Raw genomic sequence first — 24476 nt, 5'->3', positions numbered from 1 at the left:
TATATATATATATATATATATATATGTGTGTGTGTGTGTGTGTATAAATTCATATATGTACATATACCGGTATAAATACATGCATACACTTATACATATGTATACATACAGTATGTACCTATACACACTGGTATGTACATATCCATATATACATATTCATATCTACATATGCTCTTAATATAGCCATTAAATTCCTCTCCTACAGGATTTAAAAATGCCATCTAACCCTAGAAAAAGGAAAATAGATGAGGAGGGTCGTGTGTTTAATGAGAGTTGGACTTTTGACTACTTTGTTATTTCACATGCTGACAGTGCACTGTGTCTTATATGTCACGAAAGAATAAAGACCTTAAAGACATTTAATATCAAGAGGCATTATGAATCACAGCACAAGAATTATTTTTCACTTCAAGGTGATCTGCGCTCAAACAAGATATCTTCTTTGAAAAAATCAGTGTCTGCTCAGCAGAATCTCTTTATAAGCAAAGCCAGTGAGATCGAATCATGTGTTCGTGCCAGCTACCAGGTTACCAAGTATTTATGTGAAAAGGGAAAGCCACTTACTGATGGGGAATTTGTTAAAGAGTGCATGATAAAAACGGTCAAAGAAATATGTCCAGAAAAGTTGTCACTCTTTCAAAGTGTAAGTTTGTCTGCTTCAACAGTCACAAGGCGTATGGAAGATTTAAGTGGAGAAGTGTTTTCAACATTATCCGAGAAAGCACACAGTTTTCAATATTTTTCTTTAGCTTTGGATGAAAGCAATGATATTTTGGATACAGCACAACTTCTGATTTTTATTAGAGGTGTTGACAAAAACTTTCAGATTGTAGAAGATTTGTGTGCCCTTCGAAGTATGAAAGATACTACAACATCAGAAAATCTCTTTTAAGAAGTACATCAGGCGGTAAATAACCTTGATTTAAGTTGGGCCAAGTTAAAAAAGTGTAACCACTGATGGGGCAAGAAACATGGTTGGAAGTAAAACAGGGTTGGTCGAGAAAATCTGCAATGAAGTCGCTATTGCTAATGGCACCCCTCCTCTGAAGTTCCTTTGCATTATTCATCAGCAGGTACTGTGCAGTAAGGTTCTTAAATTTGAAGATATCATGAACGTCGTCGTATCAACTGTGAATTTCATTAGACGTCATGGTTTGAATCAGCGACAGTTTCAGACATTTTTATCTGAAATAGATTCAGAGTATGGTGATGTATTGCACCATACTGAAGTGAGGTGGCTCAGCAAAGGAAAAGTTCTCAGGCGTTTTCTTCGTCATGAAATTGAAATATTTTTTACTGAAAAAGGAAAGATTCCAGAAGCATTTTCAGATTCAGACTGGGTTTTCTGCTTGGCTTTCTTATCTGATATAACTGATCATTTGAATAATTTGAACTTAGGACTGCAAGGCAATAGAAAATTGGTATCAGATATGTTTACTGAGGTGAAAGCATTTGAAAATAAACTAGATATTTTCATGAAACAGTTCAGTGATGAAAACTTTATACATTTTCCCTGTTGTAAAGTGTTGCAGAATGAGAAAAGGAATACTTCAACTGCCTCGAAAGAAAAATGTACAAAAGCAATGGAACTTTTAAAAAGAAGAATTTGCAAATAGATTTAAGGACTTCCATGATCATAAGCAGGAAATTCAAATGTTTCAAAACCCTTTCAGTGTATCACCAGAAGATATTCCAGGAATTTATCAAATGCAAATAATTGATTTGCAAGCCAATGATGCCCTGAAAACCGCTTTTCAAGACAATAGCCTTTTGGAATTTTATTCCAGTCTACCAGAAGAATATTCTGACTTAAAAAAAGTTTGTTGTTGGCATGTTTTCAGTTTTCGGTAGTACATATATCTGTGAACAAACATTTTCAAAAATCAAAACTTAGATCTAAGCATACCGATGAGCATCTTCACCAAATTTTGAGACTTTCTGTTACAAATGTAGAAATAGATATTGCTAAGCTTGCAAATAAGATGCAGCATCAAGTTTCCCATTAAAGATAAGATATATAGAATTTTCAAGAACTCATTATTTTCTTGCACAAATTCTGCAATAAAGCATGAGCTACTATAAGATTTTTTAATTTATAGGAATAATACCTACGTAGCAGTAGCTAGCATAAGAGTGTAAGACTCTTAACTTAAACTAAACTCAAAAGATGAATAATATACAAATAAATGTGAACTTTCTCCGATAGTAAGGATAATTCTAATATGCGGCCCTCATCTGTATTTCGAACGATAATGTGGTCCTTTTACGCAAAAAGGTTGGGGACCCCTGCCCTCAGGGTGCGGCGTATAGCCAGTATTTTCTGGTCGGACCCGGATTCGACATCCGGGAATCTCCACTGTAATGGTTCAAGGTAAGTATCGCTAGGAAAAATACAAATTACCAAGAATTTGTGATATATATATATATATATATATATATATATATATATATATATAATATATATATATATATGTGTGTGTGTGTGTAATATATGTGTATATATAACTACATCTAATAAAAGAAACCCATAGAAACGCCAAAATATACAGAGAAAATACTATATTTCAGAGACTGCTGTCTCCCTCTTCAGGTAGATGAATGAAAAAGTTACAGAAAAGGTGGTATTTATACCACGAGATCCATCCACACTAAATTGGGTTACCTGTGGATGGATCTCTTGGTATAAATACCACCTTTTCTGTAACTTTTCTCATTCATCTACCTGAAGAGGGAGACAGCAGTCTCTGAAATATAGTATTTTCTCTGTATATTTTGGCGTTTTTATGGGCTGCTTTTATTAGATGGAATTCTGTTGAAAGAGAACATTTATATATATATATATATATATCTACTTCATATTCCCTCTAATGATGTTTATTTGAAATTTATTCTGCATAATAACGCAGTTCAAGAAGATAGTACTATATCCAAACGCCGCCGCCGGTAGGCACATGACCAATGATTACATCCTTGAATGTTGCCGGAGAGGATTAACCTCCAGCAGCAGCTGAGCAGCCAAGGCAGCGCAGCACTCGACGGGGAAATGAGCAGAGAACCTCCGCGAAGAATGACCAATTAGATGGAATGAGCCTCAGCGAAATTGATTCCCGAGATCAAACGCGACCATAAACGGTGATCATCTTTCCCGGCTCCCACCTCCTCCAAGACGGCAGCTGGCCACTCCTCCACCTCCTCCAAGGAAGGACCCCTCACCCCTCTTTTCGACTTTGGTCACTCATGCTGTAAATCCCGCCTGTCATATAACTTAACGCTCGAATGACCTCCTTCCTCCAAGCGTCTCCAGAGGGGGTCCCAGAAGACCCATACTAAAAGCGAGCCATTTCGGGGGCTCTCCCGGGATTGCGTCTCCCCTTACCTACCCTTGTTTCCTTCGTGCCAGGAGGTTCTAGAAACGACTCCGTCCCCCTCCCCCCTCTACTAATCTTCCCCCTTCCTCCTTTATCCCTCCTTCCCTTTTTCTCAAGGTCAATCAGAGCACGAAGGAAGGGTTTCTCCAAGGTGTCCCCCCTACCATAGAACAATCAAACAAAGAAGCGACATGAGCGCTGATTGGATAGGCTGTTGTGTCCCAGTGTGCCCAACTGTGAACAACTGCTGTCGTTCTCAACAATATGGCCGTCAATGCACATGTTCAATATTATGCAACGATAGATTGTCAGAATTCCCGACACAAATACCCAGAGGTAGCTTTTTTTTTTCCAAACCCAGGAAAAAAGGTTAGATAACAGGCAAAGAAAGTAGTTAGACATGTAAATTCACCTTACACACACTGAAAATACCATATAATGTATAATGAAAATTTGGATCCGCTCTGATAAACTCCAGAGAGAGGAGGCTATCTCAACAGCTACTTTTATCAAGAATATAGACTTTATTTGATGTGTTTAACAGCAATAATGTTTAAAAGATGTAAAACTATTCAGATGTGCGTTAAAGGTCAAATGATAAATCACAGCCTTAGAATTTTTAAGAGTATATGAAGCAGTTACTGAGTCATGTCAAAGTTCTAGATCTCAAGATCCAACTTCCATAAAAGGATGGATTTTATCCATAAATGCTTTGCAACAATTGCTTGATAACATTAGTGAAATACCAGGCATTTCCTATCTTCTAATTAGAAAACTAAATCAGGGTCTTTTGGAAAATTTCTTTAGTTCCATCAGAGCAAAAGGTGGTTTTGCTGACAATCCTAATGTCAAATAATTTAGATTTGCATTATACACTCCATGATAAGGCATTGTATGACAAAGTCAGAATTTTCAAATGGTGAAAGTGATTTGAATACACTCTTGATCGAAATTCTTAATAAAAACACAATAGGTGATCATTCAGATCAGACTTGTTCAATTATTGAGGAGGATTTTGAAAGAGATCTTGAAAACACTTTGGAAACTTTCTCTGATTCTCAGTCACATGTTAATGATGTCTCTAATCCTTCACAAAATGCTGAAAATTTTAATGAAAATGCTTTGTATTATGTGTCAGGATATGTTGTAAATAAGTATTTGGATTCTCATGTGTCAATCATGTGCTGAACTTATCAAAGACACTAACAGCTGTTAATAACCCTTGTGCAACAATTATGAAATTCAAGTCTTTTTATAAGTCATTAGGTACAAGTAGTTATTGTCTTGCCTTTCCCTCTTCTTAACTTTACAATTACATTCAGCTTTGCGAAGAAGTTTTTATGGCTTCATTTGTTTTTATATGATGCACGTTAACAAATTATGTCAAAGGTGTATGTATAAAATTTTATCAAAAGCAGATACTTCCTGGATTCCATCTGGTAACAGCTGCTTTGACTTAGAAAGAATGACTAAAGTTTACATGACCATCCGTTTCCATTTTTCTCTAAAGTTTTTTTTTTAACAAATCGTTGGCTAGTCAACCCAAAGCTAAAAACAATCGTAAGCTGCTAAATCTGCAGCACATTCGAAGAAAACTGTGTATTTTGCTTCTTTGTACAATACAATATGTGCTTCTATTTTAATTAAATTTGATAAAATATATTTAAACATTAATTTTATTTTGTTTACCGTACAAATAAAATATGTTGGAATTAAAACATTAACATTGTTATTATTGTCACTGGTTACATTAAATAGTAAACACGGAATGATGCTCTTAAGAAAAACGGAAACTAGGTTGTTCTACCCCTACTACCATGTTACATAAGACAAGTATATATTTATGTCAGGAATAACTATCCTTTGCATGATTACCCTGATAATTCATTGTATATAATTCCTTTTTTTAGTACTCTGATTAAGTTAAAAAACGATTTAACATGCAAAAGATCTAATTTACTTTTAGAATTATATCAAAACGCCAAATTAAAGTCTTTGAATGTTACGTGGAGCTGGGTGTAGTTTTTATTGTTTGTTTATGGTGTTTATACGTTGCAAGGAACCAGTGGGTTATTCAGCAACGGGGCCAACGGCTTTACGTGACTTCCGAACCACGTCGAGAGTGAACTTCTATCACCAGAAATACATATCTGTGACCCCTCAGTGGAATGTCCGAGAATCGAACTCGCGGCCACCGAGGTGGCAGGCCAAGACCATACCGATCACGCCAATGAGGCGTTAGTAGTTTTCATTATCGCTGGTTGTGCGCTGACCGTAGTTGTTCATAGATGGCGCTTTTCACGTGTGTGGGACAGATTTTTACAATGGCATGTCGCTTCCTGGTACTTGGTTGGTTATGCCCCTACCCCTCCCCCTCCCCTCCTCGGCACAAGACATTTCTGATTTCGTCCTTCCCCGCTGTTGGCAACCGTTATCGTGACATTTCCTAGGAAGGAAAAGTAGTTAAGGAAACTTTATTTGAATTGCGATTTCAAGAGTCTCTCTGAAGAACCTCGGCTTAAAATGTCCCTTTTTTATCTATCTTTCTTGGAGTCTTCTCCCCTTTGTGCCCGAGGTCTTTATGTATGGGATTTCCCCTCGGATCTCTCCCCCACTTAGGAATCTGTCTTTGTATCTTCATAAGAAAAGTTCCGCACCCGAGTACCCACTCAGAATTCTTCATTTTGATCTAGTGGTTTACCTAAGGCTCTCACCCACCCCCCACCCCCACCCCCTCTCTCTCCTCCTCCTAGGCAGTCTTGCCATAAGATGAGCATTACATATATGATTGAATCGGACGGTCTGGCCGTGACGGTTTCCCCTCGTATCACGTTTTCTGTTCACGCCTCATCTCCCCTGAAGAGAGAGACCCTCGACACTCGGTCGCAATCACTGCCAGTTGCCAACCACGAAGGCGCCGTTTCCGCTTCCGTTGTTCTACTATAACACGTCTTTTCTCCTCCTCCTTCTCCTCCTTCCCCTACTTTTCCTCCTCCCTCAGATTTTTCATGCCCTCCTTCCTCCCTTTCCTTATGCCGTTCCAAGAAAGCGAGAAGACTTAAGTGCCAAGAGCGTTCGACTTTCCATTGTTCTTCCTTCTTCTTCTTCTTGGTCCTGGGTTTTCCTTTTCCTCATTATTACACACTTTTGTCGATGCATTTTCCAGTCCATTAATCGCAAAATGACTCTTTCCTCTACTTTGCTTTGTTTGTTTGTGTGTATAGTGTTTTTACGTTACATGTAACCAGTGGTTTTCCAGCAACGGGACCAACGGCTTTACGTGACTTCCGAACCACTTCGAGAGTGAACTTGTATCACCAGAAATACACATATCTCACCCCTCACTGGAATGCCCGAAAATCTAACTAGCGGCCACCGAGGTGGCAGGCCAAGACCATACCTATACTTTGTGAGTTGTGGCTTCCGCAGGCACCTTCTGACTCGACGCTGCAGCATTGCTCCATTAATTAAGCATTCAATTACGGATACTAAGTTAATCATGGGTGATTATTAACCATTGGTTAATGAGAATTTATTGCTCTCTGTCTAGATCCTAATTTGCTATTTATGTCGTGGTAAAGACAAAACTTCCACAATGTTGAAACGGTTGCAAAATGTTGCACAGATTAACCATAACCATTTTCCCTTGGCTATAAATTACATAGGTGTTATGAGTCCAGAGTTGTGGTTGGAAGTGCACATCATGGAAGTTATAGATCTAAATTATATAGGAGTTATTATGAGTCCAGGGTTGTGGTTGGAAGTGCACATCATTGATTTAAGTGCTTGTACAAATTTTGTATCTTGATCTGTATATAATGTACTACATCGTCAATATTATTCTCCATATATTGTCTGTCAATATTATCTTAAGATTTTTCTGGAACATTTCCTTCTTACCCTCTTACTGCTCTTTCCTACCAATCCATCCGTCGTTTGTCGTCTCAACTGAAACCCCTCCATACCACACCTTTTCTACTCTATTGTGTAGCATATGGCCCTGTACTGCTTTCAACGCCCTCACCTGTACACTATGTAATGATAAGATCTTTATTCATATTTATATTATAAATATAATATAATATAATATAATATAATTATATAATATAATATATAGTATATGTGTGTGTACGTATTCATAAAAGAATGAATAAAGATCTTATATATATTTATATTTATACATATATATATATGTATATATATATATATATATATATATATATATATATATATATATATATATATATATATATGTATGTATGTATAACTAAATCACGAAAGTTAGGAACGTGATAAATCCATAAATAAAGATATATGCCACGAAGGAAATATATATATATATATATATATATATATATATATATATATATATATATATATATATATATATATATATATATATATATATATATATATATATATATATATATATATATATATATATATATATATATAGTAATAAAGGAATTCATAATGGGTTTATATATAATTTATATATATATATATATATATATATATATATATATATATATATATATATATATATATATGTGTGTGTGTGTGTGTGTGTGTGTGTGAGAGGGGAATTGAATTGAATATAGAATTTAAGCGCTGAAACGCAAATTGACAGTAAAGGCGTTTAAAAAAATGTGACGGGAGGAAAACCTCGCAGTTGCATACGACATGATTGTTAGGAGAGGGTGGAAAGTAAGATGAAAGGAGAATGTAAACGGAGGTGCAGGAAAAGGAACGAATAGGTTTATATATATATATATATATATATATATATATATATATATATATATATATATATATATATATATATATATATATATATATATATATATATGAGAGAGAGAGAGGGAGGGGAGGCGACCACCGAGTAAAGAGTAATAGCCCTAATGCGAGCGAACTAACGGGTTATGAAAATCTGATTTTCCCGCGCATTCTCGGAACAAAAAAGAAGTGAAGCCGCAAACATGACTCATGTCACTTCGCTCACGCGGTAACAGCACGAGTCAGAAAATTAATTCCTACTCACACGCAGGTATTCCAGCCGATTCCAGCAGCCATACTAAAGTTGGAATTAATTCGCCCCCTAATATAGTGACGTGATTGAAGGGTTTTTGAACCGGTGGACGGGACAGGGTGGAACAGCGGAATATAACGGGGACCATACACACGTCACTGATTGATTTACCGATTGATTATGGCTCCCAAGACTGGCGTCGCAACATCTAGGCTATAGACGCCGGCCGCCGTACTTAGGCAACGAAGCAAAGAACTATACAGGGTGAAAGGCGTAGGTCAGGCCACACTTACATTCAGTATTATGAATAATAATAATAATAATAATAGTATTCAAAAGATAATCTCTACTCCTATGGAACAAGCCCACCAAAGGGGCCAATGACTTTTAACAGTCTAGCTTCTAAAGAAAATTATGGTGTTCGTTCATTAGAAACAATAGGAACTAACAGATCGCCGTGACAGACGTCTCCATATTTACCTAATATATATATAGACAAATAAATCACTAAGTATGATGTGTAATACTTTTTGATGTGATTTATGATCCATGAATAACTGCATTAACAGTAAAAACTATTTTTATATTTGGGGATATTAGTATTTTTTCCTGAAACTGTTTGAACAAGGATTATAATAAAATTTGCTTTCATCATATGTTTGTTTTACCCGTTTTCAATGAAGATTGCTGATTCCATTGAAATAGAGTACAGTGCATGCTTATGAAACATTAAACAGCAATGAAACAACATTCATCCATAGACTCATAGAAGCAATGAAGTATAAAAGTATACAAATAGACACCTTATTGTTTATAGTTGGCCAAATTTTCAGGGTTAGGGGGTTGGGATCTATACATAATGCAAAACAATTTAAGAACATAATGCAAAACAATTTAAGAACCAATGCATTGACACAGAGAGAGAGAGAGAGTCTGTATCTAAGCTCGTTGTTGTTTTCTTTCTCGCACTTCACAAACAACATGGATTGAAAAGCTTCTTAGGATTAAACCGCCAGCGCCTCGAAAAGATGACTGATTGAGAAAGTAATGAATCAATACGGCAAATTAACAAGCCAGTGGTTACTGTAGAATCAACATCGATCCCGGAAGATAATAAAACAGAAGTCCCTTATTTCAAACTTCTGAGCTTAGTTCTAACAGAATTCAGTATAATTAGGGTACAATTCGGTATATTTAGGGTATAATTCGGTACAATTAGGGTTCGCCTTAAGTGATATTTAAATCGAAAAAAGTCTTAAAGCTAGTTTTATGAATTCATTTCGAGATACAGATTGTCACTAGCTAAGGCATTTCGTATTGATTAATGTATTTGACTTAAATATTGAGACATAATGATGAAATGATCTCTTAGCATCATATAAACCGGACAAATCAAAAGCCATAATTAGATAGGTCCAATGTACATCTTTCGTAAAGTTTCAAGTACAAACGAAACCTTTCCAATGTTACAATTAGGTCCTAAGTTAAGCATAATAAATAAAACTCTCTCAAATAGATTCTAAACGCAAACGAAACCTTTGCAGGAATCTCCAGCAAAACTGCAGATTCCGTGATAAAAAAAAAAAAAATAGCTTTCAGAAAATTTGAAAAAATGAAGTATTCTCCAACATTAATACAGAAGAAGATGGTGCACAGACCTTGGGCAACGACTGAATGGCCAAAGGTGATTCCCTGGGGAATCAACAGTTGGTGGGACAGTTGCTTCTTTTGGGGAAATACTACTGGCTCAACTGCTGAATCTTCTCTAGAACTAATACAGGAGAAGATAGTGTGCAGCCCTTGGGCAACAGGTGAATGGACAAAGGTGTTTCCCTGGGGAAGCAACTGTTGGTGGGACAGCTGTTCTTTTGGGGGAAATACTACTGGCGGAACTGCTGAACCTTCACCAGAAATAATAGAGAAGATAGTGTGCATCCCTTGGGCTACAACTGAATGGACAAAAGTGTTTCCCTGGAGAAGCAACTGTTGGTGAGACAGTTGCTTCTTTTGGGGAAATACTACTGGATGAACTGCTTAATCTTTTCTAGAATTGATGTAGGAGAAGATAGTGCCCAGCCCTTGTGCAACATCTGAATGGCCAAAGGTGTTTCCCTGGAGAAGCAACTGTTGGTGGGACAGTTGCTTCTTTTGGAGAAATACTACTGGCTGAACTGCTGAATCTACTCCAGAGTTACTACTGGAGAAGATAGTGTGCATCCCTTGAGCAAAAACTGAATGGCCAAAGGCGTTTTCCTGGAGAAGCAACTGTTGGCTGGACAGTTGCTTCTTTTGGGGAAATACTACTGGCTGAACTGCTGAATCTACCCCAGAATTACTACTGGAGAAGATAGTGTGCAGCCCTTGGGCAACAGGTGAATGGACAAAGGTGTTTTCCTGGAAAGAGCAACTGTTGGTGGGACAGTTGCTTCTTTTGGGGAAATATTACTGGCTGAACTGCTGAACCTTCGCCAGAAATAATAGAGGAGAAGATAGTGTGCAGCCCTTTGGAAACAACTGAATGGCCAAAGGTGTTCCCCTGGAGAAGTAACTGTTGGTGATACAGTTGCTTCTTTTGCAGAAATACTACTGGGTGAACTGCTTAATCTACTCCAGAATTTCTACTGGAGAAGATAGTGCGCAACCCTTGGGCAACAACTGCATGGCCAAAGGTATTTCCCTGGGGAAGCAACTGTTGGTGGGACAGTTGCTACTTTGGAGGAAATACTACGGGCTGAACTGCTGAATCTTCTCCAGAACTAATACTGGAGAAGATAGTGCGCAACCCTTGGGCAACAACTGAATGGCCAAAGGTGTTTCCTTGGGGAAGCAACTGTTGGTGAGACAGTTGCTTCTTTTGGGGAAATACTACTGGCTGAACTACTGAATCTACTCCTGAACTAATACTGGAGAAGATAGTGCGCAGCCCCTAGGCAACGGCTAAATGGCCAAAGGTTTTTCTCTGGGGAAGCAACTTTTGGTGGGACAGTTTTTTTCTTTTGGGGAAATACTGCTGGCTGAACTGCTGAATCTTCTCCAGAACTAATACTGGAGAAAACATTATGCAGCCCTTGGGCAACAACTGAATGGCCAAAGGTTTTTCTCTGGGGAAGCAACTGTTGGTGGGACAGTTGCTTCTTTTGGGGAAATACTACTGGCTGAACTGCTGAATCTTCTCCAGAACTAATACTGGAGAAGATATTATGCAGCCCTTGGGCAACAACTGAATGGCCAAAGGTGTTTCCGCGGAGAAAGCAACTGTTGGTGGGACAGTTGCTTCTTTTGCGGAAATACTGCTGGCTGAACTGCTGAATCTTCTCCAGAACTAATACTGGAGAAGATAGTGCACAGCCCTTGGGCAACAAATGAATGGCCAAAGGTGTTTCCCTGGAGAAGCAACTGTTGGTGGGACAGTTACTTCTTTAGGGAAAATACTACTGGTTGAACTGCTGAATCTTCTCCAGAACTAATACTGGAGAAGATAGTGCACAGCCCTTGGGCAACAAATGAATGGCCAAAGGTGTTTCCCTGGAGAAGCAACTGTTGGTGGGACAGTTACTTCTTTTGGGAAAATACTACTGGTTGAACTGCTGAATCTTCTCCAGAACTAATACTGGAGAAGATAGTGCACAGCCCTTGGGCAACAAATGAATGGCCAAAGATGTTTCCCTGGAGAAGCAACTGTTGGTGGGACAGTTGCTTCTTTTGGGAAAATACTACTGGCTCAACTGCTGAATCTTCTCCAGAACTAATACTGGAGAAGATAGTGAACAGCCATTGGGCAACAGCTGAATGGCCAAAGATATTTCCCTGGGGAAGCAACTGTTGGTGGGACAGTTGCTTCTTTTGGGGAAATACTACTGGCTCAACTGCTGAATCTTCTCCTCAACTAACACAAGAAGTTTGTGCACAGACCTTGGGCAACAACTGAATGGCCAAAGGTGTTTCCCTGGGGAAGCAACTGTTGTGTTTATGTGTACTTACGGATTTCCTTTTATTCTCTTTCTCTCTTCTCTTCTCTTTTATTATTAGTCAGTCTTTCTTCGGTAGCATGTTGGTATTATTTGGTAAGGTTATCTGTTATAGGGGCTAACCTTCAATTATCACTTGTGGTGAGTTTTTCTTTTCTTAGGAATATTGTAGATTAATTTCTTTTCATTTACCAGTCTCTCAGGATTTAAAGCTTGAGTACAACGTAGGACTCTGGGCAAGTGAACAGAGAGTGTGTACTGATGTAGCCTCCCCGTATAAGGCTTAGTTCCTAACTGAACTTCTCTGAAACCTCAAGTGAAGTCTCACCCTAACTCATACAGTTAAGCTCCTCCTTAACTTCTACTAAGACACATCCTAATACTTCTTGAGTGGCTTTCCTTACTTCCGGTGCCACCCCTTTGTGAATTTAATTGGTTGTCCTAATCTACGGTAACCAACCAATGAAGGTGTCAAAGTTCAGATTTTCCACTGGAGTTTGCAACTTACTGTTTTGGCAAGCTGCTGTCTATGTTTTGTCTCGTTTTCCCAAACTGCTGCTACTGCAATGTGTTCCTACCACACTTCTACTCCCTTTTCTACCTCTCCTGGTAGATTCTTTCATTACTCTACCCTCATTCTATATATTTCTACCAGTGGATTTTCCTATCTAATTGTCCCTACATATTTGTAGACAGACTACTGTTGTATTCCTAACACAACTGTTGGTGGGACAGTTGCTTCTTTTGGGGAAATACTTCTGGCTGATCTGCTGAATCTTCTCCAGAACTAATACAGAGGAAGATAGTGTGCAGCCCTTGGAGAACAGCTGAATGGCCAAAGGTGTTTCCCGGGAGAAGCAACTGTTGGTGTGAGAGTTGCTTCTTTTGGCAATTACTTATGACTGAACTGCTGAATCCTCTCCAGAACTAATACACAAAAAGATTGTGCACAGACCTTGGGTAACAACTGACTGTCCAAAGGTGTTTCCCTGGAGAAAGCAACTGTTGGTGGGACAGTTGGTTCGTTTGGGGAAATACTACTGGCTGAACTGCCGAATCTTCTCCAAAACTAATACTGGATAAGATACTGTAAAGCCCCTTGGCAACAACTAAATGGCCAAAGGTGTTTCCCTGGGGAAGCAACTGTTGGTGGGACAGTCGCTTCTTTTGGCGGAATACTTCTGGCTGAACTGCTGAACCTTCTCCAGAAATAATACTGGAGAAGATAGCACGCAGCCCTTGGGCAAAAACTGAATGGCCAAAGGTGTTTCCCTAGGGAAGTAACTGTTGGTGGGACAGTTGCTTCTTTTGGGTAAATACTACTGGCTCAACTGCTGAATCTTCTCCAACATTAATACAGAAGAAGATAATGCACAGACCTTGGGCAACAACTGAATGGCCAAAGGTGATTCCCTGGGGAATCAACAGTTGGTGGGACAGTTGCTTCTTTTGGAGAAATATTACTGGTTGAACTGCTGAACCTTCACCAGAAATAATAGAGGAGTAGATAGTATACAGCCCTTGGGAAACAACTGAATGGCCAAAGTGGTTTACCTAGAGAAGCAACTGTTGGTGGGACAGTTGCTTCTTTTGGGGAAATATTACCAGCTGAACTGCTGAATCTTCTCCAGAACTAATACAGGTAAAGATAGGGGGCCGCCCTTGGGAAGTAACAATGGCCAAAGGTGTTTCCCTGGAGAAAGCAACTGTTGGTGGGACAGTTGTTCTTTTGGGGGAAATACTACTGGCGGAACTGCTGAACCTTCACCAGAAATAATAGAGAAGATAGTGCGCAGTCCTTGGGCAACAACTGAATGGCCAAAGGTGTTTCCCTGGGGAAGTAATTGTAGGTGGGACAGTTGCTTTTCAGGGAAATACTACTGGCTGAATTGCTGAATCTTCTCCAGAACTTCTACTGAATAGCCTTTGGGCGACAGGTGAACTGTTAATGGTGTTTCCCTAGGTATTCAACTGTTGGTATGACATTTGCTTCTTTTGGGGAAATCATACTGGCTAAACAGCTGAATCTTCACCAGAGGTACTGCTGGAGAAGATAGTTCGTAGCCCTTAGGCGACAGCTGAATAGCCAAGGCTGCAACCCAACAAAACCGTTATGATATTAAATACCCTGGTTTTGTTTGCAAGAGAGAGTTCTACCTTCACGCATTCGATACCCAGGCCGTCAGCCATCAGGTCGCTTTTACTATGGCTCATGGGGTGGAGGATCCACAACTCCGAGCTAGAAACCCGGGTCCTGGCATTGCGGGTTCCATTCTCAGCCAGCGAGACAGGACTTCCATCCCTACCTTAGGATGAGTCTCCTAAGTAAAGGATGGAAGGTTTGTATGCAGTTTAAGAACAAATGACATTTTTTAAAGTGAAATGTATTTTTCCTAACCATGCAAACCTAGAGTCCTTTACTTGTATGGTGCCGCCAAATACCCACCCTGTAGTTATCATGGGTTGTCATCAATGTCCTGGCTGTAATCAAAGTGACTACTTAGTGAGCCAATGAGAGGGCGGTGCTTCCCCAACGCCGGCAGGTAACTACCAGCCCAGTAGTTAACTACCTCAGTACAAAGGAATATATTAGCCAGTAGTTTCAGCTGTGCTGCAATCTATCCTAAGTAAAGGATTCCTGGTTTGTATGGTTAGGGAAAAATAAATTTTACTTCCAAAAATGTCATATTTTGAAGAAAAACATGCATGCATCATTGATTCCGGATTCCTCCATATAAATGGTATTTACCAGACACCGATAAAAAAAAAAGGACAAGAAAAGATCCATAATTGAATCTCCCCACCAACAAAGGTAGGCTTTTTCTTTCATTTATCCCTCCTCGTGTGCATAAAATAAACAAGTAGAGTACATAGGCTACTGCACCGACAAGCATCCTGACGACAACTGAGGTCTAGACAGGAAACATTGTTTGCAAACAATGTTTCCTAGTGTGGATAGGCCTTTAGTTTCATCTTTTAGATCGTTTTACTTCATCTCCTTTGTTTTCTGGATCCTTGTATCCTGCTGTCCAATCACTCCAACTCCACAAATTGTCTCCACAGCATTCAATATCTTGAAACGACTAAAATATTTCATTTTAATACCTGCAGACATTATTCAAGTGACTAGATTCTTGGTTGTGAGTGGTTAAGGGTTGTCTTGTATATACCATATTTCATTTTAAGTTTTTGGGACATCCTAAGTAAAAAGAAAAATTGCTTTGTTAGAAAATTAATGATGGTTTCCTTACGCAAACCAACAGTGAAGATTGAAATAGTTGGAGCTCGGATGCGCATTTGATTGCCGTTTTGTATGGGGATTGCTGTTGATGCAAAAAAAATTGGTCATTGATTAAATTCTCTGATGCTCATGGAATAACAGGTAAACATTCTCGTAGGTTGGGTTTTACTGGCACTTTTGTAAGGTAGGCTGCCTCATAAGTAAAAGTTGCCAGGACTTTGTTCTTATTTATGAGCGTGACCATGACTAACATCTTTTTTTGTGTTAGATAGTTAATTGATATACACTCACTGCTATTATTAAGCAGATGTCAGGGTGAGTATCCTTTAGGCTGTACATACGGGCAATATATTCAGGAATGCGCATCACCCAGACCATTCAATTGTATGCAAAAAACATAACACATGTTTTCCAGATGCCAATTGGACGTGCCACAAGCCACGTCGTGTGCTACTTTGGAACAGTGAGAGATTCTCAGCTTGCTGCATATACAAAGAAACAACAATCAGAAAAAACAAAAAAGGTAAATGAACAAACTCTCGTAAAATTACCCACCATCTTGGATTTAGAGGTCTGTATATGTCTTGTCATTCAAATATTGAAATGCCATGACTTTATTTCATGATACAATTATCTTGGTCATCACTTGTGTTGATAATTAAACACAATGTCATGTATAAAGGGCTTAGAATTTGCACAGATTGGCAAAATATCCATATTTTATGCCGAAAATTCAAGCTGGCCGCCATTATTCCAAGATGGCATCCAAAAACAATGCCAAACACGATTTTTGGGTAGACAATGGGTAATAATCATTCAGAAAAACCATATTGGCAAAAGTCTATACGCAATTTTCACGAAATTACATAACACCATGCACTACATCCTAATAGAAGGGGAAAAGAAACAGGAGGTATAAAGACTAAAGGGAAGGTGGGAGAAAGTAGCAGAAAGGAAGGGCTAAGAGTGAGAGAGAGAAGAGTCGCAGGTCGTTCCGTCTTTAATATACTATTAACCATTTGCAATAGTTAAGCGATCACATATATAACTACAATAAATAGCAGAGGGTCCCTTTTAAAGTTGGTTCATTTTCTTTGGAGCTGCCTCAGTTTTCTATAACTATATTCTAAGGACAGACTTATTCATATTCCTAACACTGATGCGTTACTATTTGTTTTATTTCAAAGATGTTTCATGATTACGAACACAGATGCATCTAGACATCATGCAGGTAAAACTGAATTGTATATAACAACTTGAATAAACTTAAACTAAACAATGATTTCGAATAACGTAAACTCAAGACTACTAATTCTAGTTTTTAGAAGCCTTTTTTTATCGGTGCTCGAGATCCATATTTCTTATTTGCTGGTTAGTGTTGACGGTGTTCTTCAATATTATCTTGAATGTCGTAAGTTCTGTTTTTACATTTTTTTCCATAGGAGAAAATAAGAAACAACAATGAAGCTACTAAAATAAGAAAATATTGTTTGTTTACATAACTGCTGACTGATGGAAACACCTTAATATTTACATTAACTACCAATCGAACAAATTCATAAAAAAGTGACGAAAGGCAAACTTTCTCTAAGAAATGTCCAAGTGGCGGCATTCATAAATTAAGTTAAATTCTTTAGAAAATTTTCTCGACATATTGATTTGAGCAATTTACAAACGACGCTCGTCTCAAATTCCCAAGAAATAGCGCCCACTATAAATAACCTGTGTGTTGGAGACATCTTTCCAATTTCCTCGACAACACAGATTATCAGTTGGGTAGTACTTGCTACGAATGCCTATATCAAGCAGAATTGCCTGCCTTTTCATGCACTAAGAAAGAAATTGAGCAATAGTATTATTAACAGGGATTCTTTAGTTTCGTGAAAGAAGAGCAGAATCAATCAAGTACATTTCCATGTTGACTGGGCTTCACTGTCTCAATCTCTATGGGAGTAGTTTCTGAATCTTCAAATGAAGAGAGGCAAGTGGCCTTGCTCTGATATACAAAAACCCTGTAACTTTCCGACATGTCAGCAGAGACATCGGATATCCAGTCAAACATATGAGAGAAATTTTGCCTTTTTTACCTTCAGTTACTGACCCTCACATTTTTCCTTTCTTAGTCATACGAAAGCGAAGCTGTATTTGATTGCTGTTGTGAAGGACAAAATAACTCATGGCCGGTTCGTATATTTCCCAAGTCTGGAAGAGTTTTGGGATGGGGAAAATTAGGACCAATCAAACCGCGTGGAGCTGATCCATGACTTCATAAGCCACGCCTTTAGCTCCCTCCTCAGTCACATATCCATCACTGCCGCCAGTCACGTTGCCGAAGAAATACTTTCTTCTCAATTTCACAGTTTACGGCTTGTATGACAAACATTTTAGTCAGATATATCTAAACATAATGCAACACTAATTTAACAAAAATATATTCTTCAAATGAGATATACCGTGAAATATATTATGCGTTATTGGCTTCTCCCTCTTGATAAATAATATTTTCATATCGCGAATTTCTAAATTATATACTTGAAAATGCATGTTTACAGCCATTTATAAAAAGAGTTGCGATAACTCATGGGATGGTAAAAATGATGGTATCTGACCTGTTTGTAGGGGAAAATAGAGAGAGGATGTAGGCTTACACTACGGATTTCTATGGACATTTGCTATTTCGTAGTAATGCACATTACTGAGCATTGTAAAAGAGCAATTATACTGGTCATTACTAGGCCATGAACAGGAATCAAGACTGATATAGTTCCTACCATTTACAAGGAAACATTATCAGCTTCATTCATTAAATTATCTCAATAGCTAATGTGCCCTTGAGGAACCTAAGGTACTGTTGTTTTGGTGATCGAAGTTAGCCTATGTAACCAAATATAGTTACGTGATATGTTGTAGCAAAAATTTGCCTTTTTGAAGTGGATTCCGTTTTCATAAAAGCTTCTAGATGTCCTTACCTGATTGGTCCTTGTCATTCATTGTGTACAAATATATAAGTTTTTATTGAAAATTTTTTGCTTTTGATTTTTACTTTTCATACATTGTGTACAAACAAATAGTGAAAATATAATTCAGCATTGAATATTTTTAGCAAGCCCTTGCGTGATTTTTGTTTAAAATTAATTGTGTACAAAGAAAACACTGATTATTTAATTTTTTGTAATATTTTTAGCAAACCTTTCGTACGTCATTCTTTGTGTGCAAAGAATCAAAATGAGTGTTACATCGGTATGTAATATTTTTAGCAATTATAGGAGTACAGAATACAACCTATTTACGGATTTACAGTAGACTTTTTACTGAGCTGAACTAGAGCAGTATTGATGCATAGATTTATTAGAACAGCGATATGCTTTTAAAAGTAAATATGGATGACACTGTTTCAACTCTTTCAACAGAAAATTTTATGCAAATATTCAACATGTATTAATTAAAGCCAGTGATAAGGGTAGTATGTATACTACTATTTTTTCATCCAGGCTCACACTCAATGGCCAAATGTATGCCTTAAATTAAGTGCATACATTTTTTTTTACATATACTTTTGGCATTATGCCAAGCACTGGGGCAACTAAGGCCATTCAGCGCTGAAACGGAAATTGACAGTACTAAAAGGTTTGAAAGGTGTTACAGGAGGAAAACCTCAAAGCAGTTGCACTATGAAGCAATTGTTAGGAGAGGGTGGGCAAGAAGATGGAAGAAAGAGAATATGAACAGAGGTAATAGTAAAATGAATAAAAGTACTTGCAGCTAGACGCCGAAGGCAGGCTGCAAAGAACCTTAAGTAATGCCTACACTGCACCGAAGGTGTACTGACGGCACTATCCCCCTACGGGGTGAATAAATTTGTCATCAAAACTGTATCCTCCACATTTCATTGAAGCATAAAACATCAATTCTTTTAGTACTAGACCTTTCTATGGCCTGAAACAACAGGCAGTAACGCCTGAAAAACGTTCCATGTTCCATGCTTTGAAAGTCGTCACTTTGAAAGTCCTTGATTTTTTATGGCAGTTGAAGTGTCGCGAAGTTCTTGGCCTCCTGTCTGTAGTCTATAGTGCTAATTACAAGTCATATACCATAATTTTTACCATACTATCAATTTTACCTTCTTTTATACAGTTTGATTCCTCCCATGTGTCATCGCAACCCTTTCTAAATGGGATTAAACACGAATTATCAAGTATATAATTTAGCAACTCACGACGAAAATATTATTTTGCAGTAAATATCAACATTGCGAGCAGGAATTAAGAGGCACTGAGCACTATTACCAAGAGGGAGAAGCCAATAACGCTTAATATATTTCACGGTGTATCTCATTTGAAGAATTTATTGTTTGTTGAAATAGTGTTGCATTATATTTAGATATATCTGACTAAAACGTATAGGTCATACAAGCCGTAAATTGTGGAATGGGGAATTTTTTCTTTAGCATTATGACTGGCAGTAAAGGCTATGAGACCGAGTGTAGCTAAAAGCGTGGCTTGTGACGTCATGGATCAGCTCCAAGTACTTTGATTGGTCCTAATTTTCCCCATCCCTAAACTCTTCCAGACTTGGGAAATATGCGGCCGGGTTCAGTAGTATATACCCTTCCCATGAAGACCTTTTGCTGTCCTAGTTACCTTAATTAACATCTTTGGCTAGGCTTTCACCTATCTTTTAGCTTAAGCTGTCTTAACAGGTACACTAAAGCTTTGGCTTATTCAAGTTCAAGCAGAGCCATGCATTTTGAACAATGACCAGATTGCTTGACGAATTTCATTTACAGTTTCCACTGGGCGGAGTGTCTCATAACTTTTTGGATGTATGCCCATCTTTGTGCTATTATGACTTTTATCCTGAGCTACGGACATTATGAAACAGTAGTCTTATTACTAAGAGCCTCAATTTATCTTACCCGTTATCAAACAAGTCAGAAAAACTTATATCTAATTTAATAGATGCAAACAACTGGAGTGCAACCGACAGAAAGGAAAAAAATGAGGGTATACCATAGGAGCAAATGTATCCACATAGACAAACCTGGTGCTTCTTACCACTTCCATTCTGAAACAGATTTTAAACGTTTCTGTGGCTTACTTTGGGTACGTGTTCAATTTTTAATTCAGATTTACATACACGAGTTGCCACAGTTGCCAAAACTTTCTGCCCACTAATTTCATTTAGATTGACTGTTAAAAAACAAACTGCAAGATCACTGTCTTGTCAAAGACATTTATGGTGATGGTTACAGTATCCTTAACGTTAATATATGTATTGCATTAAAGAAAATCTCTTTGTTCAGCTGAACAGCATAACAGAAGGGTCACTCATAATGGAGTCTGCATTTGAGTGCAATAAAAACCAAGTTACCATAATTCACATTTAGTTTTGCAACTTTATTGTACCTTAACAACCCCCTTTGGCCTTGTACAGGTTCTTTATCTTTCATTTGATCACAAAATCTAGAAGCTTTTCTTTTAATATTGGTATTTAACTTTATTATTCAGCAGCCAATTTCTTTATGAAATGTATGTTTTCATCTTTGCAATTTCAAGATTACTCTGCTTAATAATAGTGGTGAATGTATATCAATTAACTATTTAACATTAAAAACAGATATGTTAGTCATGGCCACGCTCATAAATAAAAACAAAGTCCAGGCAACTTTTACATATGAGGCAGCCTCAGCCTACCATACAAAAGTGCCAGTAAAACCTAACTTACGGGAATGCTGACCTGTTGCTCTGAGCTGCTCGTTCCCTCCCGGAAAATGTAATCTAACACTCAAAAATGGCCTTGAATGGAGGGACGAGGGATAACATACAAAAAACTACGGCAGAAGGCCGATATTACATAAAAAAGGAGGAATCTACATAAACTCTGGATTTTAGTTTTAAAAGAACTATATTTACATTTAGTTACATAGGCCCAGGAACTAACTAGGTGGTTGATTGTCGATCCACTGGAAACCCGTGACTGGGAAATGAACCAGACACGGAGATCAGAATTTTGTGCAAATGGGTTATTTTAATGCAAACCTTATTCCAAAGGGTTCCCAATTTCTCCCACAATCAGGCACGGTGTTTGTCTGCAAAGAGATTGCATTCTAGCATCAGTACTAAGGCGAGTAACACGTGGGGAACGTTACACTACTTGCTCTTAGCATAATAATTACTAGCTCTTAACATGAAATGACTAGGAGTTTACACAGGAAGGACTATTACATTACTTGAATTAACTAGGGGATATTTACTAGCATCACAAGGGAATTACTCACAGCATTGAACCGAAATTGGGGGACTGAGAAGCTGAACAAAAAAGGGGGGAAATTTGCCTTGGAATAATGGAAATGAAATAAAGACAAAATGTAAAAAGATTCCCTGACTGCACTGAATTTATGTCTCACAGTACCTGGAAATCCTGGGCTTGGTAGTCTTCTTATCTGCTGATATTTCTGTGCTCTATGGAGGTATAAGAGTACTTGTGGGATATCCCCAGAGGAGGCAGGGGACCAGAAAAGGGTGAAGTGGAGTCTGCAGGGCTGGAGAAAGTCTGAGGAAGTCCTGCTTCTGAGGGGTTCTGAGGAGGTTCTGAGGGTTCTGAGAGCGAGCTGCTGTGGCCCTGCTCTTTTAAAATCTCGCCCGCCCCTCCAAGGTTCTCTGCGGAGAAGTAAATCCAGGGCAGCCAATGGGAGCAAAGAGGGTTTTTCAAGAGAATGGAGGCTTTCAGTTCACAGGGGCAACTTGCATATAGGCAAGGATGAATGAGTCTTGTTGTAAAGAGGTCTTAACTTTCCTTGGTTCTGGCTTAAAATCCTGAACACTGTTATTCCATAAACCTCAGAGAATTTAATCAATGACCAATTTTTTTGCATCAACTGCAATCCCCATACAAAACAGCAATCAAATGCGCAGCATCCGAGCTCCAACTATTTCAATCTTTTGACTTCACTGTTGGTTTGCGTAAGTAAACCATCATTAATTTTCTAACATAGCAATTTTTCTTTTTACTTAGGATGTCCCAAAAACTTAAAATGAAATATGGTATATACAAGACAACCCTTAACCACTCACAACCAAGAATCTAGTCACTTGAATAATGTCTGCAGGTATTAAAATGAAATATTTTAGTAGTTTCAAGATATTGAATACTGTGGAGACAATTTGTGGAGTTGGAGTGATTGGACAGCAGGATACAAGGATCCAGAAAACAAAGGAGATGAAGTAAAACGATCTAAAAGATGAAACTAAAGGCCTGTCCACACTAGGAAACATTGTTTGCAAACAATATTTCCTGTCTAGACCTCAGTTGTCGTCAGGATGCTTGTCGGTGCAGTAGCCTCTGTACTCTACTTGGCTATTTTAATGCACTCGAGGAGGGATAAGAGAGAGAAAAAGCCTACCTTTGATAGTGGGGAGATTCAATTATGGATCTTTTCTTGTCCTTTTTTTTTATCAGCGTCCGATGAATACCATTTATAGGGAGGAATAGGAATTCACTGATGAATGCATTTTTTTTCTTCAAAATCTAAATAATACATTTGATTGGGAGGTAATTTATTCAAATCAGCCTATTCGCTCCATCTTCCTTTTCTATGCTCCCCCCAACCCCCAACCCCCTAACATTCCAGGATACACCAACCTCTCTTTACCATCTTCTATCGCATGAAAGCAGCGATAGATAGATAACAGTTATTTCAAAAATTTCCCTTGCCAACGAAGCATAAATATGTTCACAAAATATTTTCTGCTCAGAATAACTTTTTCTTTCATTTCCCACAATAGTTGCCTAGACTCGTGTCACATCCTGTATATACACATACACATACATACATAAATTATATTTATAAAAATACATACAATATACATGTGTATATATACATATATGCACATATACATAATTATAAACATATACGTACATACATACTTTATAAATGTGTATATATACATAGACACAAAAGTAAATGTTTTCCATTCTGGATGGGAAACAAATACACAGTAAAATTTATTTCCGTACAGTTTGCAAACTGTTTGCAAACAATGTTTCTTAGTGTGGACAAGCCTTCAGATAACACCCTACAGGTGCACTTAGCAGGATGTACCAGTTAAGAGATAATGGATTGCAACATGAAAGAAAGCAGGAATGGACAAGCAAAAGTAAAAGTGCAAAAATTGGGTTAGCTACTTACCAATGGGAATCAAATAAAACCGTTAGTAATGCCTACAAAGAGCCTGCAGCACTGTCTCACATAAGGGGATAGTGTGCTGGGAAGCAGGTATTGAGGTAGTTAAAAGAAAAGTTATTACAGCCACATGGATAACTGAAAAGAGATGGTAGGTGAATCTAAGGTCCTCTTAGTAAACAGCAATACTTAATAATGCATGTACAAGGCATGTAGTACATACTGTACTATAAAGCACCAGACAAATGGCAATTCCGAATCAGGAGTAAACAAAAAAGTTAAATTCATAGTTAAATACATTAGGAATATCTTCCAACGTCCAAGAAATGTCACAACCACTGTAGTCCAGTCAAAATATGACCTGAACCCCTATCACCCCAAAAAAATTGCAAGAAATTGTTTTATTGTATTAACTTGTTGTTTCATGTGTAAATAACCATATAACAAAAGTTTACCAAAATTGGGTTACCGAAAATGAGTCAAAATGGCGTCGTGGTTGATGGCCGCCTCTGCCACTAGAAACACCTAATATTCTGGTTAGGAAGGCAGTTAGCTCTTCCGTACTTTGATAAGTGGTAATTTCAGTGAACAAGTGACTTTACAAATGTATAAATAAAGTTTACCCCATTATTCAAGGCTTATAAGATGTTTATAAGTGCAGTCATAATGTGATGTCATCCTGCAATGA

The 24476-nt window shown here is 37.9% G+C and overlaps 1 protein-coding gene across 1 annotated transcript; it reads left to right on the top strand.

Moving 5' to 3' along the window:
* Nucleotides 1-971: 971 nt before the first annotated feature.
* LOC135211498 (general transcription factor II-I repeat domain-containing protein 2-like) lies at nucleotides 972-1616 on the top strand. Its single transcript, XM_064244805.1, has one exon. It carries the CDS (start codon nucleotides 972-974, stop codon nucleotides 1614-1616), a length of 645 nt encoding a protein of 214 aa, XP_064100875.1.
* Nucleotides 1617-24476: the final 22860 nt, after the last annotated feature.

This window comes from Macrobrachium nipponense, chromosome 4, assembly GCF_015104395.2.
Source record: "Macrobrachium nipponense isolate FS-2020 chromosome 4, ASM1510439v2, whole genome shotgun sequence".
In the NCBI taxonomy this organism is placed as follows: Eukaryota; Metazoa; Arthropoda; class Malacostraca; order Decapoda; family Palaemonidae; genus Macrobrachium; species Macrobrachium nipponense.
Note: the sequence above shows the minus strand (reverse complement) of the source record. Positions and strands in the feature narration are given on the sequence as shown.